This window comes from Momordica charantia (assembly GCF_013281855.1).
Source record: "Momordica charantia cultivar OHB3-1 chromosome 10 unlocalized genomic scaffold, Mcharantia_2.0 BLBB01000010.1, whole genome shotgun sequence".
NCBI lineage: Eukaryota > Viridiplantae > Streptophyta > Magnoliopsida > Cucurbitales > Cucurbitaceae > Momordica > Momordica charantia.
Window position 1 is genome coordinate 4,717,543 of NW_028275158.1, and position 16,100 is coordinate 4,733,642.

At 37.4% G+C, this 16,100-nt stretch overlaps 3 protein-coding genes across 6 annotated transcripts; all 3 read right to left on the reverse strand.

The window, feature by feature from the left end:
• Positions 1-127: 127 nt before the first annotated feature.
• LOC111008186 (Myosin heavy chain-related protein) lies at positions 128-2,103 on the reverse strand. Its single transcript, XM_022280791.2, has one exon. It carries the CDS (start codon positions 2,101-2,103, stop codon positions 316-318), a length of 1,788 nt encoding a protein of 595 aa, XP_022136483.2. The 3' UTR covers positions 128-315.
• Positions 2,104-5,334: 3,231 nt separating this feature from the next.
• On the reverse strand, positions 5,335-6,986 carry LOC111008260 (histone H3.3). The gene is made up of 5 exons (XM_022280900.2): positions 6,834-6,986; positions 6,281-6,352; positions 6,107-6,183; positions 5,902-5,992; positions 5,335-5,803 (listed from the first exon to the last, which is right to left on the reverse strand). Exons 2-5 carry the CDS (start codon positions 6,350-6,352, stop codon positions 5,633-5,635), a joined length of 411 nt encoding a protein of 136 aa, XP_022136592.1. The 5' UTR covers positions 6,834-6,986; the 3' UTR covers positions 5,335-5,632.
• Positions 6,987-8,131: 1,145 nt separating this feature from the next.
• Positions 8,132-15,784, reverse strand: LOC111008340 (signal transducer, putative (DUF3550/UPF0682)). 4 transcript variants are annotated; one of them, XM_088118871.1, is made up of 9 exons: positions 14,841-15,783; positions 13,672-13,878; positions 13,323-13,562; positions 10,700-10,766; positions 10,412-10,594; positions 10,127-10,218; positions 9,250-9,432; positions 9,025-9,161; positions 8,132-8,878 (listed from the first exon to the last, which is right to left on the reverse strand). In XM_088118871.1, the coding sequence occupies exons 1-9, from the start codon at positions 15,336-15,338 to the stop codon at positions 8,698-8,700; spliced, it is 1,788 nt and encodes a 595-aa protein (XP_087974997.1). In that variant the 5' UTR covers positions 15,339-15,783; the 3' UTR covers positions 8,132-8,697. The 4 variants fall into 4 exon arrangements, with proteins under 4 accessions (XP_087974997.1, XP_022136688.1, XP_087974998.1 ...); XM_022280996.2 differs by having other exon boundaries at positions 10,403-10,594; XM_088118872.1 differs by lacking the exons at positions 8,132-8,878; positions 9,025-9,161 and having other exon boundaries at positions 9,326-9,432; positions 10,123-10,218; positions 14,841-15,784.
• Between the last annotated feature and the right edge of the window lie 316 nt (positions 15,785-16,100).

Here is a 16,100-nt window from a genome sequence, read left to right on the forward strand (position 1 = left end):
AATTCATTTTTGGTTCTATATGTAAGAATGGAAACTCGAATTCACAGTCATAGGTGGAAATACATGGTACAATTCCATGGTCTCCATGTTTTAGGGAACTTGTTCATCAGATGACACACAGGACACAAAAATCTAAATCCAACTATTTTCATTTGATTCAAGAATAAAATAAATACATCTTTGAAGAAGGAAAAAAAGAATAGAATCATAAATAGAGTGTAGGCTACGACTTTTTACTTGTATAAATTTACAATATACAAAAGAAATAAAAATGAAGCGAAAATTTCAAAACTGAACCAAAATATAAAAACAGGTTCACTCCGGAGATTGTTCTTTCTTCAGCGGCAAACTTCTCTTCCTCATCAGAAGATCCCCAAATCTTCGAATCAGCGCCTTCTTCTTCCTCGAATTCCTATCCCCATCCAAATCTTCTTCCAATTGATCCATATCTTCGCTCTCGTAATTCGCCATCTCCCCATCTTCCACGAACTGCGCCGATCGCTTCCTCTGGTGCGTCTTCGCCGTCGCCGACACCGGCGAATCCACGTCGAAAATCGACCCCTTCAGCGTCTCCTCCATTTCCGGCTCTTCCTCCTCTTCTTCTTCCTCAACCTCCTTCTTCTTCTCCGGCGTGAATCTGAGTTCCAGGAAACTGAAGCTGAATGCCTTCCCCAGCCTCTTCCCGAACGTGTCCTCCTTCTCCGCCGGACTCGGACTCGGACTCGGACTCGGATTCGGATTCGGACCCGGGCTCGGGCTCGGACTCATCGGCGGCTTCCATTTGGTATTCTCCCCCTGTTCCTTGCTTTCCTCTTGCTTTTTGCTTTCTTCTTTGCTGTTCTTCTCTTCTTTCTTACTGGCCTCTTCCAGCTGCCGCTTCAGCTCTTTGATTTCTTCTTGCGCCGTCGCTTGGCTGACTTTTAGGGTTTCGTTCTCGCTGCTTACGAAATCCAATGCGTTTTCCTTCTCCGACAAGCAGTCTTTCAATTGGGAATTCTCTTCGATGGCGATTCCCGCGGCTTCCTTGGCCACGGTGGCTTCGTTTAGGGCTTGCTTTAGAATATCCCTCAGTTTCTTGATCTCTTCTTTTGATGTCATGTTCTTGAGCTCTGCTAGTCTCAGGACGTCCATGAGGCGGCGATTCTCTTGCTGGGCTGTGAATCTGTCGTCTTCGACGCTTCTTATGCAATCCACTAGACTCGTCTCTCTGCCGCTCCACGCCAATAGCGACTCCTCTGCTTCCAATCTCAGCCTCTCCACTGTGCTTTTGTACAAATCGGCCTCTCTTCTTGCCTCGTGTAGCAGAGATTTGTACTTCTCTTCTGTGTTTTTTAATGTCGTTTTCAAATTCTCTGCCTCTTGTTTTGCTTGCTTTAGTTCCTCTTCGGTTGTGGCGTATTTGCCTTTCAAATGGTTGGCTTCTGTTGCTACTTCTTTTAATACCATTGCCAGATCGTCCATGGCTTTTTTGTTGTTCTCCTCTGCTTCTGTGGCTAATTTGAGCTCGTTTTTTAGCAGACCCAGTTTGTGTTTTGTGGCTTCGAGCTCGTATTTTAGGCTGTCGGCGAGTTCCTGTTTCGTTGAAATGTTGTCTGATGGGCTGCGATGGTGGTAACGGCTGTTGGAAGAACCCTTCTCCAATTGCTTTTTGAGAGATTGGATTTCCAGCTTTGATTCTTCGAGGGAAATTTTTGTCTGTTCGAGCTGCTTTGTCTGTGCTGCTAATAAATCCCTTGTCTTCTCTTCTGATTCTTTGGAGATTTGGTACTTTTTTTCCAGTTCTTCCAATCTTGTATGGGATTGTGATTCAGAGCGTTTCAAAGCAGAGAGCTCCTCTGTTAGCTTTGCCAAATTGGAGCTCTTCTCTGCCAATTGAACCTCCAATTCCTTGTTGCTTTCCACGGCGGTTTCTCTTTCTTTGGGACTTTCCTTATCGGAGTCCAACTCGGAACTGAGTTCTCCGTCAGCCTCGTCCGCCATTTTCTTCATCTCTTGGAGCTCTTGAAGCTCCGAAGAGTCATCTTTTTCTTCTTCCTCCTCCTCCGGGACATGGGATTTCTTCTCCTCCGTCTTCTCCATCAGCTGCGGCATCTCAGAAACCATCGATTGTGGTGGGAATCAGAAATCTGTTGTTTTCAATTAAAAGAAACGAAGAATCAAAATGAAGAACAGGAAAATTCAAGGGTCAAAAAGAGAGGATTGTTGAAGAAATGGGAAGGGAAAGGGAAACTTACAGAATCGGAGTTGTTGAAAGAACACGCAATTCCATTAAGAAAAGCGAGAGAGAAAATGGGGATTGATATTATCTGTGTCTGTGTTTGGAAAATCAGTAAAAATTGGGAGAAGAAGATGGATTTAGGATATGAAAATTGTAGAGAGAGAGGTTTGGAAATGGAGGAATTTCCGAAGTTGGCGGGCGTTCCAGTAAACCAACCAGAGGGCTTCAATCTTTGAGAGAAGTTAATTAGACATTGGATTTTTGACGATGCCAATTGGCTTATTTTAATTGTGGTATTGCTTTTAATACTTTTTTAATGTTTTTGTTTCATTTTTAGTCTGCATAAATATAATAATAATGTAATAAGAAGAAGGTTAAAGGTACTCCAAGGAAAATAGTTTTTATATTCTCAATTTGATTCTTTAACATTTTAAAACTCTAAATATTAAAAATTTTCAATTAGGTTCATTAGTATAAAAATCATTGAAATTTATTGAAAAAAATTGATTGTTCGTGACTTCTTCGAAATAGTAATATATGGTTTTTGAAGAGAGAGATAAACAATTTTAAGAATTTTTATTTTTTTTATGTTGTAAAGTTAGAGACTAAATAAAATACAAATAATGTAATTTAATGAAAAAATATTAATATATGATTTGCACCATTGAACCGTTAAAAAGAAAGGGGCCAAAAAATTCATTTTCAACAATAGAAGAGAACCGCCCAATTTGGCTTGAAGCAACCGGCTGAGCGAGCTGGTTCAAAGGTAAAAATAACTGCCCACGAACTAATTTTCAATCTTTGTTTTTTTAATTGGATTCTGGAGTAATATATATATTTAAATACTATGTTGGTTCTAAAGTTTAACCTTACGTTGGTTCGAAATGTCTATTTTTATTCCTGTTATTATTAAAATGGGACTATTTTGAACTTATTATTTTCATTTTTATCTCACTTCTTCTTATCGTAACTTAATATGATATTTCAATCATCTATTAAAACATATTATATATATATTCGTAACTGCAAATAATATAAACACAAGGTATCATTTTTGTCAAAGCGAGCATATTTCAACTTTTAATTTTTTTTCTTTTTACTATAATCTCTTAGGTCGTTAAGTTGTTAATTCAAGTCTTCTAATGTGATTAGATGCTAGCAATTTTCCTAACTTACATGTTTGGTTTAGACACAGTAGAGAGATGATGAGCTAACGTTTAATGTGCGGTATAGGTAAGGCTTAGTTGGCTTGAATGTATTGGGATTTGAGTCCAAGTTTTAATTTGATCTCGTTACACTGTTAATATAGGTTGAATATATAATAATATGTATGTGTTATTTTCACTTTCTTGGTATTTTACAAGTCTCAATTTCATAAAGCTTCAAAGAAAAAAAGTTTTAACTTAATCGAGTATATATTGAATTTTTTTCAATCCGTTCATTAGGGTCATTAGATGTAAAAATTCATTGACGAAAAGAGATAATGTTGGTAATCCAACGTTAAGATACATTTTATTAATTTAGTTTGAAGTATCCTATATTCTTATATTCTCCCTCCCTTCTTTTGAGTACATACAATATGTTCTTGTTCTAATTGAATGAAATAGACATGTCTATTTATAAATGACTTGTTAGGAAGAAATAGACCCAAACTAGTATATCGTATAATTTTAAATTTACGTTTTACCATTTAGTATTTCATTAAAAAGAAATTAAAAGAATTCAAGTTGGACGGCGAGAATAGTATGATAACAAGTTGGGAGAAAACGATTTCTATTTATTCAAATAGAAGCAAAATCTACCTTTTTCCCGGCTACAAATTAGAAGTTTTCTTCGTTCAAAGATGCCAAACCATGACCAAACATTTTTTTTTTTTTTTTTTTTGCAATGAAGTGTAGTTTGTTGCAAGTACAAATTAGAAATAGATACCTTAATCAACTATGCTTAGGTTGGCCTAGAAGATTATGTTGGTGAGCTTGACTCTTATTATTTTATTATGAAGTAACATTTGTATGATTAGATGTATGTTTATCATTTAATTATTAAAATCATATATACATAAAATTCCTTATTCACCATTGACAACAATCTTGGGTCAAGCAGACTCTTTTTGAAACATCATGTAATGTTGAGGAATAGGAAAGGACTACATAATTTAAAACAAATAAACCTATCAATTTACACCGATGCAAATAAAAGTTGTTGAGAGATCCTGCACAGAGTGTAAGAGAATTGTTAATGGTCCCTAAGAATCAGGATTCGATAAGCTAGCAACATAAACAGAATTGTACGTAGGAAGATTTGGAAGCAATCCAAAGACATAACACCAACTGATGATAGGCGTCTCATAGCGAGAGATCGTGGGTATCTTCTTTTCATGCTTCAAACATAAGCAGGCCACAAGATGTGAAAGATCAGTTGTTGAGCCTAATTACCAAAGAACTAATCATCAAATAGACTCAAATTTGAATAGCCAAAGCCCCAACAAAGCGTCAATTGAAAGAGGAACTAAGGTTACAGTGACAAGGAGTTGGAGGACTAACGGGACAAGAGTATGTACCGTGAAGATATTCAACTTGCAAATAGAATAAGAATCTAACAGCTCCTGAAGAATTAGAGCACAACTCCAGAAGAACTAGAGCACCTTTGCAGAGAATCAAGACCCATTCTGGTTAAATAAATTAACAGAGCTAAACTTATTCTTGAGAAAATTTAACTACAAGGGGACCCCTTTTTCTGTTTCACGATGAGAATTTTCCAAATAAAAATGGTATAAACCGAACAAGTTGAAATTTAGAACACACTAATTCATCAGTTTTGAAAATAAAAAAACATATACCACTTCAGTAGTTTGACGAGATAAATCATCGAACTTTGCCAGAGTTCAAACCAAAAGGTTACAACAAATACAACTCATTATTGTTACAATTAATTGGGTGAATGATTCAAATTTCAAATCCAACCCTTCCTGACAATAACTTGGACAAAGATTTAACAGGACAGATTCAAATAATTCATGCAAAGAACAGATTCAAGTAATTCATGCAAAGAACAGATTCAAGTAATTCATGAATAACAGAACTTACAAATCTGAACTAAAGATTAGATGTGGTAGGTTATCCAACAATATTAGTCTGGCTGCATACCCCAAAAACACAATTCAATGAAATACAGATTTAAGCTCCTCCATCCTTTTAAAGAGAACAAAACAAAATCATCCACAACTAAACATCATTAACATGCACAAGCAAAGCATTATGCCTTTTACCATATTCACTACAGGTTTCTAGTATAGCTATATCTACCAACGTTGCTAAAAACAAAAATAAGAACCATCCATCCATCATCAATTAGGTCTTTGATCACTCCATGTTGCAGCCAATTACCACCCTCATCCAAACAATGCGCCATCTTCTAAGCACGTTCACCCCTGATTCTCCTAGCCAACTGGATATCTTTAGGCATTATGGTAACACGCTTGGCGTGGATGGCGCACAGATTGGTGTCCTCGAACAACCCAACAAGGTATGCCTCAGCTGCCTCTTGCAGAGCCAGAACAGCGTGGCTCTGGAAACGCAGATCAGTCTGCACAAAAAAATTAACGCAAAAACCTTAATGCTACATTGAACCCAGCAGAGCACAAAGCTTAAATCAGATCATCGAGCAGAAGATAAAGGACATACCTTGAAGTCCTGGGCAATTTCACGAACCAACCTCTGGAATGGCAACTTCCTAATCAAGAGCTCAGTACTCTTCTGGTACTTACGGATTTCACTGCACGAATTCACAAGGAAGAAAGAAGTGAATCACTTGTTTGCTGCATCCAACGGAGTATAAGCACACCTCCAAGGGTGGTAAGGCAAGAAGAAAAAGACCATGCGAACTCACCGAAGAGCAACAGTACCAGGGCGGTATCTGTGAGGCTTCTTCACCCCTCCTGTAGTTGGGGCTGACTTACGGGCGGCCTAGAATACCAACAACATAAATTAACAGCAAAGTTAATTCAATTAATCAAACTCAATCAAATTCATTAAAGTTATTGCACAAGGAAATTGAGCAAACCTTGGTGGCCAGTTGCTTCCTGGGAGCCTTCCCTCCAGTAGACTTACGAGCAGTTTGCTTGGTACGGGCCATCTGCAAGAAAACAAACCCCAATTCCGAATTAATTACTACAGACCTTCTCCAACTCCAATCTATTCTCTACAAATTTGAGCGCCACCATGAAATTGCAGAAAATGATAAAACGCCTATAAGCTAATTCTACAAATCTAATATACAGCCAATTCCAGTTCCTAACACCCAGATTTCGATGTACTTCTCTAAAAGATTTCCCGGCAGTGTACCCACAAATTTATGAACAGAAAACACGAAAACCCTAAAGAGATCGATCCCGGGGGGAGAGTTGAGAACCTATTGGAACCCTAAAACCTTCGGAAACTGGAAAATTATTAAAAACTCAAACCCTACATCTAGGAACACAATTGAAAGCGGAGAACACCGAAGAAGGAGACGAATCTTAGACGAAAACAGAAAGATCATGGAACAAACACACCAACCAAAGGAATTAAACCCAAATCACCATTCGGAGTAATTAAAAAACATAATTAAGAAACACCTCGTGACGCTTCGCGCTTCTCCTCTTCTTCTGCCGGGCAAATCCTTCTCTGTCAAAGAAGCCAAAAGTTTAACAATAAGAGCAGTTAGGGCTTATTTATAGCGTCTTATAAGAAGGGATAATCTGAGGATCGGACGGTTAAGAAAGCATATCCATGTGTTTTTCGGTGTACGAATCTAACGGTAAATGAGGGGGTGAGTTGTGTTTTCTCGAGCAGCGTGAACGGCCAGGATGTGATCTTGGAGGGTAAGACGAGGATCGTGAGGGTACAATACTGGTTTCCTATTGGTTGGAATTGCGATAAATCTGTGACATTATGTATTTTCTAAAATTGCAATTTTTTTAGGGATTAAAGAATAAAACCGTGAAACGTGAGTTGGTTGTTGAGGCTTTTACCCACTTTCTTTTGATTTTGAACTTGTCAACTTAAAGTTTGGCATTGGTTTATTATTTTTTGTTTTTCGAAAAAAAAAATTTTGGGATAGAGGGAGAGAGAGAGAGACCAATCAAGTCACGCCACGTAGGATTCATCCGGTGACTGAAATTACAATATTTTCCATTTTCCAATCATTTTAAGTACAGTGTAAATCATATTCAGAATGCTTATGTCATTTTTGGTTCCTAATCTTTTTAATTATTTAGTTTTAAAATTCGAACTTTTGTATGATAGGCATTGACATTAATTTGTATAAATATTAACTAGAAATTTGACATGCGTCGCCGTTAAGTAAGATAAATGTTATATTTTGAAATTATTTGATTTTATATTAAATGATTGATAAAAAATTAACAATGATTTTTGTTGCGTGTACTATCGGATGATTTGCAAAATTGTAAACCATGTGGATATAGATTTATAAAACTATTTTGGTCTACCTCTCCTTTTTACTTTTATTTTGGTCTATTTTGATGATTGTGCATTTAAAATATTCATTTACTTCTAAGTTGAATTACTTCCAAGTTTCAACCTTAGTTCATAGTTCATGTAATTTCATATTCCCTATACTAAATTTAGTTCTTATTTGCAAACTCTTAATATAATTTAGTACTAGACCAAAATATATTTTCCAAAAGTACAAGAACTAAAATAAATTCAAAGTATAACTAACAAAATAGATGTTTTGATTGTAGTGTGAGACTAAAATAAACCAAAAAATTAAAAGATACATGCACAAAAATAAAACTCAAACCCACTTTTTGTCCCTCGAAACAAAGAAAAAACTTCATAGGCACTCGAAGATTTGAACCTTTTTTGGTAAACCACATCGTATGATCTAATCTTGGACGACTGGAACAACTTCATGAACTTCAAATATTCCAATATCGAACAAACTTTAAGTTACAAAGACGAAGTCAAACTTCTCGCGGTTTGTCACTTTTGTGTAAGGGTCCTGGAGAGCGATTATACATTCCCGATTTGCCACATCTACAAATAACTTGAAAGATGTGGACTTTACCAGGTTGGGAGGGGAGGGGAAGGGGGGCTTGGGAGTTCAATTTCTCTGCTTCAATTCTTTTTTCTTCTTTACAGAGAAATGAAAAAGGGGAAAGAAAATAGGAACTAAAATGAATCTTCAAGGATCAGAAAGAAACCTACAATAAATTTTCACACTCTTATCTAACTAAACAGTAAACCCACCTTGAAACTTAAGGAAACTAGTAGGCTGCACATAAGCATTAAAAGGAAGGCAACCACCACAACACTACTTGTGTTTCATAATTTTTTCTTCAGAACAAACACCAATCTGTCCTACTGTAACTAAACTTCAAGCGGCCAATGGCGATATATTGTTTTGATTTTGAACTGAGTTTGAAGGCAGCGGTTGAACTCGAATTCGGGTTTTGACAGTATCTAGATTGTTTACTATCCTTCGTGGAAGTTAAACAAGTCAGCAACGTTAAGGTGCTTTGCGATACGGCGGACTACTGAGCTGACAACTCCAGAATTCGAAGCAATGGAGTTGGGAAGACAAGGCAGGCAAACAGGAAGGTTGAAATCTTCTGTAGTACTGAAGAAAGATAGTACGGATCGGCAGAATACAAATCTGCAGATTATGGAACAAAGGGAAGTTACTACATTTCCATGGTTAGAGCATTCCACATGACTCAGGCTTTTATCAAAGCGATGTTCGAGTACGTATGATATTAATCTTACATGTTAAATAACATAAGCAACTTGAATGAGAAATACCTAAGAATGAGACGGCGTAAAAAATGATCAGACAAAACTTGGGCCCAAACGAGATTTAAGCTAGTTGATGTACAAAGAATTATTTCCCACTCGGAAAATGCGGAGGAGATTATGGTCTCAGCATCATTGTAAACATCCTACAAGTAGAAACAAGTTAAATCAGGCGAAAGTCCGGAACATAATTCAAGAAAAACAAGAAAGTCTCGACTCTTATAATGGACTTACTAGATCCAAATTGGCTGGGGACAGGCCAACCATTTCGCAAAATGCAGGCAGAGGGGCAGTCAAGAAAAAAGTAAACTGACTTCCTGATCGAACGGTATCAACATCTAAGGGATTCTTGAATACAGGCCTCAGAGGTGAAAGAAGTATAGCGGCAGTCTCTCCTCTCTCTGCACCGTGTAGAACCTGAAAATAAAATATCATGTTCATGTGAGAGTCAGATTGACTTGAGAGTAATGACCGAGTATCGTACTTTGTAGGTAAGAACATTTAATGGGGTGAATTCTATGATAGTCCAGCCAGCTTTATGGTTGGTCAAATAAAATTTCATTACATAGGCAAAAGGCATCGTAGAAAATTGCCAAATTGAAGTGATTTCTTCTTGAAGATTGTATCTTCTTAGATTTTATATACATTTATATATATATATATATATATATTTGATAATTGGTAGTTTTATCTTTTAGACTACATTAAATTCACTCTAAACCAGACAGGTCCATCAACAGGAAACCTTTTTGTTTATATAAGAAACAGAATTTCATCAAGAAGAAACTGTCAGAAAGATAATGGTGAACTAGCTTTTTTTTGTGTAAATGAGAAGATTCATACTGAAAATGCAACATGAAAGTTGCCTGCAATATTTTCCCTCAAACACCTAACGTTTTATAAAGGAAAACAAACCAATCTAATGCATTTGATGGTCATATTTATCTCATCCCATGCTCAAAGCCTCAATAATCATATTTATAGAGCTGATATGATGATACTGAACAAAATGAGAAATATCCACTTATCAAGACGAGATTTAATTGTCAATAGCTGTGTGAAACAAACCATTATGACCTGGCAACACTTGTAAAAGTTTTGACAAACCTGCCTTGAATGCATGGCTGTTGTTACTGTCAACTATCAAGAAAACAGGTCTACGTGTAAAAGGTATTATATCACCAGGGTATAGAACGTTTGGACCTGAACGTTTCAAAAATGATTTTTAAGTCATCAATGAAATTGGGAACCACAAAGAGTTAGAATGATTGAACATTCACATTTTCCAACAGCAAAGAACATTGAGAGATTAATCAAAATAAATTTAAAAAATAGAAGAAAAATAAATAATAAAAGACCATTGTGAGAGAGTATCGAAGGACCGTACCTCCATTACCTCTATGCCCAAACCACAAATACTCGTCATAAAGGTCACTTGACCCTGCCTTCTCACTCTTACAGGATTCAGGCAAAGCATTACAATTTTCTCGGGAGTTCTGAGCGATTACTTTATTTTTTAGGGATTTTCTTGATTCCCCTTGACTTGCCATTTGATTAACACTGTTTTGACAGCATTTCCCTGCACAAAGTATCATTAAATCACCACTGTCAATAGACAATAGTAAAAATGAAAATAAAGCAATCAGATCATTTTCACTTGAATCGTTGACTAGAGGACATTAACCTGCTGCAGATAGATAAATCAGCATGATACTATCTGGAAGGAGCTCCTCGCAAATTGTAGCCATGACCTGCTCACATTCCAATAAGCTCAATTCAAAGTTCTCACCAAATAAAAGACAACAAAAAGAAAATAACATGTAGAGCAACCACAGACTCCATGTTCAGATTCAGAAATGGCTTATTTGATTGTTTTAATTAACTAATAATGTAAAGATCTAAACCCAAAAAGTTATCTTTTGCAATTCTCCAAAAGGGAGTGCTAATTATTTGATAGGACTGGAGTTTGATTAGTACAGAGGTGGGCAGTTATGTGGGATAGATAGAGTTTGTTAGAGGGAACTGTTAACCACCAACGGTCATAACTTATAAATAAGGGATGAGAGAAGTGAAGTAGGCAAATATTCAGGTAAAACTTTGGGAGAAAGGCTATCGACCTTTATATTTTCCTTTGCATAACATATATTGGTTCTTATTAAATTGGTACCAGAAAAATGGTTCTTGGGGATCTAGATCTTGAAAGACTGTTAGAGGTTTCTTATTTGCTCATAAAAATGAAGGCTGTGTTGCTTGGCATCGATGGGTACATAGGCCACTATTCTGACTCACCGAATCTTTGAGATAAGCCAAAAGTAAAACGTTGACAAGCTGCAAATTAGGTTAAGTTGAGTAGAAGAAATTTGAAGACCGAGGGCTCAGAATCCACTTAGAAAGAGGGTGGCGTAGTTCAAAAAGGCCAAAAAACAATGGTGAAGGTAGCACAAGGGCTGCAATGAACCAGTCATGGACAAATGAGTGCCTGTTTTAAGTTACACCTATAGAAGGTAGTGAGCGTAGAAGATGATATGGTCAATATTAATAAGACAAAGTTCCAGAGTGGTTCTACCAAGCCAATAGAAAATCTTCAAGGGTAGATTTCAGTAACCAGTGAGCAGAAATCTTGGTGGTATTAGCTAAATAATAAAATAGCATGTTAGCATGTAGTGGATGAGAAGAAAAAGGCTGATAGTTCAGAATGCTACTACATGGGTTTGAAGGTTCTGGGCCCTAAAACTCATGAGTGGGATGAGGGATGGACTGGACTAAGACTAGAGCTTACCAGAAGTTGATATTGGTCAAAAGTACAGATCAAGAAAAGAGAGTTCTTATTTCTGACACGAATAATCAGCTACTTTGATTGGACAACAAAACATCGATTTCTTGGAGAACCCAACTCACTCCAACAAGAGGAGTGTGCATCACCACCCCAAAACCCAAAGAATGGAAGGCCAATTTCCACTTTCAAACACAGACTTGACAGAGTAAGGAAAAGGAAGCTCCAAGTTGAGGATCGGAACCTAGAGAAGTGGCCACAACACTATGGTTAGTTACCTTCCATAAGTGAAAAAAAATGATTGAGAAATGTAAGTGTACTCTAAAGAAGCTGGTATACTTTTTTTTGCAAACGTGGAGGCCACTGCTATCATATCAACCTTTCCATGTCAGGCATTACAACGCTGTGGTTAGAGGGTGTAAAGTACTATGGCTATCAAAGCAGAAATTATAAAAAAAAAAAAAAAAAAAAATGTTCTCTCTTGCTCTGAACAGCTGAAGTCACAATGGCCGCTAAGAAGATTGAGCATATCCAAGTTTTGTTTTCATCATCCAGAGCACAAGGTGATACCTAGAAGCAGGTGGTGATAGGCATTGGAGTTTGAGCATGAAGATAGGTTAGTATGTGGATTAGCTATGAAGAAGAGTTGGGGCTCAATGCAGTTTGTATGATTTTATTAGAGGTAATTTTCAACCAGAAGTCCAATAACTGAGGATGTGAAATTAGAGGAGAAGCACAGGCTAAGACACTCTTGGATACCTTCCAAAAGTGTGAAGATGACTGAGTAATGTGCGGCACACACTGAAGGAGCTGTTGATACTTCCCCTTGCAGGCTGCAGCTCAACAAACAACGAAGCAGAATTTTATGGGAAAGAAATGGTGATTTCTCTCTCTGACGTTGGATAGCTGAAGTCACAACAGGCACTATGAGGAGATTTAGCATATCTTAGTTCTGTATTCATCCTCTTGAGGACAAGGTGGTACTGGGACAGGGGATAATGATAAGAATTGTAGTTTAATTAACATGAGGCGATGAGAGTTAGTTGGTACAGTATACGGGTAATTATGTGGGACAGAAGGAGTTTGTTACGTTTATTAGAGGGAACTGTAAATTGCCAGAAACCATAAATAAGAGAAGAGGAAAGTGAGTGAGGTAGGTAAATGTTTGGGTACAGAACTGTAGGAGAAATATCCATCTCTAGATTCTATCAACCATTGTATTTTCCTCTGCTTTAGTAATATGCATCAGTTCCTATCATTATTAGGTCACATGCGAAGCTAATCCAAGCAAATAATTCCAAGCAGAACCAATTCAGGCTTCAGGGCACTATATCACACGTGACAATCTATAAGGCATAACTCCGTAACGAATTCAGACAGTAATAAGACAATATCTGGAGATCAGAGCATCCAAGGAAATAAAATGCAGAAATCACCTACTGAACAATGGAGAAAAGCCTATAAATTGAATCAGCCTAAAAACTCTGCCATGAAACTGAAGCAGTAACAATTTCATGAATAAGTCAAAACTTACAGCTATCAAATGAGTCACAGAAGGCCGATAGAGAATGGCTTTCTTTGGATTTGGAGGTAAAGATGGATCGGAAATATCTGTAGCTAAGTTAATATCAATTATTCCAGACGCCCCAGAATGATCAATGGTAGCACCATTTTCATTTGGTTCAACTGGATGCTTTTGGAAGAAGAAACCAGGCTCCCATTCTAGACATTGCAGCATTCTGTAAGTGTCCAAAGTAATTTCCGCAAATTTAACCTGAAAGTAATAGTGCATGAAGTCAGGAAAACTTATGAACATTCTTCTCATTCAAGATTAAAATATATACTCTTGCGGCAGACAAAAAAAAAGTAGATAATTAATTCACCTCATGTCGGTGGTAGCTTGTCAGAACAGCATCTCGGAATTTAAGAACCCTCTTTGCATGGAAACGAGCCACAAACGGAAGGGATGACGGATGGGAATCAAACAGAGCAGAGTAACGCAAAGGTCTGACATTCATTGAGACTGTTGCTACTTTCATGAAGCAGAAAATTTCCTGTACAACTAGCCTCCATTCTTTAAAGTCAGTACCCTGGAAGCAATAGTGTAAATGCCTCAGTTATGCAAGTGAATAGCTGTATTGATGTACTTTTAAGTTTGAACACTTTTCTAGTCAAGATATATATTATGCTTTCTAACCAGAGAAAGTGAAATAAAAAAAGTCTCATTTATCGGATCAAGCAGGGATGTTAAAATCATTTCCATTCTTCAAATATTGCACATGTATCTCTGTGAATTATGAACATCATCCACATTTAAATCCAGAAAGTGCTCAAAAGAACGAGATCCGGACCAATGTTAAATACAGCAAACCATCGATGTAGTTACAATAAGTTTGTTCTTTTTCCATCGAGATTGAGTTGGTGTTCCGTGTCCAGTCAATACAAGATTGAAAAGAGTGCATAGCAGACCTCATAATGATCTCCGCGGTCAAAATAAGAAAATCTCCCAAACATCTTATATTAGCAATTTAAATTTCAAAGCCGCCCACAAGCCAGCCAAAAAGGAAAAAAGAAATTAAAAACTCTCCACTGATCGCATTTGTTGCGAGCGTGAGTAAATACGACCCTTTAATATTTAAATTATCTCTAGGACATAAAAATGCCAAATAGTGTAAGAACATCATAAATGTTTCTATACTATGTTGGGTTAGACTGCTGAGAAGAAACCAAAAGAAAGGGAAACAAATATAAATTTGCTCTTCAAATTCAACGAGAAGACAATTGAGTTTTCAAATATTATTTATAATTATGATAAAGGAAAAAAAAACCGAACAATCTATGCTCTACAAGGTCTACACAGCATTCTATCAGAAGCCAAACGAAGAAAAAAGAAGCTGGATCGTGTAAGAAAAAATATATCATTTTCACCAACAAACAAAATAAATAAATAAACAAGTCGTCAAAAAAAATTCTCTCAGCAAACTAGAAATATTTAACATAATCCAAAAAAAAAAAAAAAAACCAGTTAATTAACTGGGAAATGAGAAATTACCAGAAAAACGGCCTTGCTATCGTCCACCAGAGCCTTCAATCGTTCTGCGAGGACCTGAACTGTGTCCGTACGATTCAAAAACAATGAAACCTGCAAAAACCTGGCGTAAAACCTCAGTTCCTTGAACCTTGCTCCCAGATCCTTCCTCGAATTCTTCGATCCCTCAAAATAGCTTCGATTAAGAATCGCTTCGTAGAACACATAAGCTTCAATCAAAAACCTGGCCTCGCTGGTTCTCAAGTAATGCCCAAAGTAAAGCTGACCGATCCGGCTAGCGATCTCGCCAATTTCCCAGCGGTTAAGACCAGATTCAACGAGCTTCGTGCGGAATTCCTGCTGAAACTTCCAGAGACGCATAAAAGCCTTGAAAACCTTATGGAAATAGTGGTGGTTGTCCACACGTCCGTAAGCCGGGACGTCCTGGACCCTAGCGAACTTCCGGTTCGCGCTATCCACCAGAGCTCGGAAGGTCTTCGCTACAGAGTCGTAGTCGGTCATTCCGGAGGCCCTCAATTCCCAGACCGGCAGTCGCAATCTCCGGCTCTCATCGAACAAAACGGAACAATCGAAACCGCAAAGCTAGCTATCAGAGAAAAAGAAAGAAAGAGAGCTTCCTGAGAGAGAGAGAGAGAGAGCGCGTATGCCTATGAGCTCATACGATTCAGAGAAACAGAGAGAAGCTGTTGGACTTTTTTGCTTGGGACTCGTGTGGAGTTTGGTCTTATTGTGGCGTCATAAATCGAAACACTTTTTCTCATGCTCTGTAGAATTCGTCCACTTTTGCTACGTCGTCTGAAACTGAATTTGGATTTGAAATCCGGCAAAAAGGGGTTGCAGAGGCGGCGGAGAGGGGCCGGCAATGGCAGGAATTTGGCGGCTATGGCGGAGAAAGGAGAAGGATGAGAGAAGTGCGGAAGTGCAGTGGGGGTGGGGGAGGTGTTTTTTGTGCCTTCACATTATATTATGTCATCTCCAATCCTGGCTGTTGATTGATAGCCATGCAGGTTTTGATCCAACGGTCATTTACTGAACCGGATTTTTGGGCCTACTATTTCCCACGTCTCTCTCCATTTTCTCTAACGAGTCAACTCAGTACATGTGTCACAATTTTTTCTTTTCTTTTCTTTTTCTTCTTTCCTTTACTAAATATAATTGTAATTTCAATCTTTATGCCTCAATGAAATATCTTTTTTTCTCAAAAAAAAATTATAATAATAATCCATTTGGTATGTATTGTTTTAAAATTTGGATCTCCATACC

Bases quoted from the DNA above. Each gene is read 5' to 3' on its own strand.
- LOC111008186 (XM_022280791.2), bottom strand. From the start codon at position 2,103: ATGGTTTCTGAGATGCCGCAGCTGATGGAGAAGACGGAGGAGAAGAAA.
- LOC111008260 (XM_022280900.2), bottom strand. From the start codon at position 6,352: ATGGCCCGTACCAAGCAAACTGCTCGTAAGTCTACTGGAGGGAAGGCT. The intron at 6,184-6,280 runs GTTTGCTCAATT...TTGGTATTCTAG, and splicing joins GGAAGCAACTGGCCACCAAG to GCCGCCCGTAAGTCAGCCCC. The intron at 5,804-5,901 runs GTATGTCCTTTA...TTTTTTGTGCAG, and splicing joins AAATTGCCCAGGACTTCAAG to ACTGATCTGCGTTTCCAGAG.
- LOC111008340 (XM_022280996.2), bottom strand. From the start codon at position 15,338: ATGACCGACTACGACTCTGTAGCGAAGACCTTCCGAGCTCTGGTGGAT. The intron at 13,879-14,840 runs GTAATTTCTCAT...TATTGCTTCCAG, and splicing joins ATAGCAAGGCCGTTTTTCTG to GGTACTGACTTTAAAGAATG. The intron at 10,767-13,322 runs GTAAGTTTTGAC...GAATGTGAGCAG, and splicing joins CTGTGACTCATTTGATAGCT to GTCATGGCTACAATTTGCGA.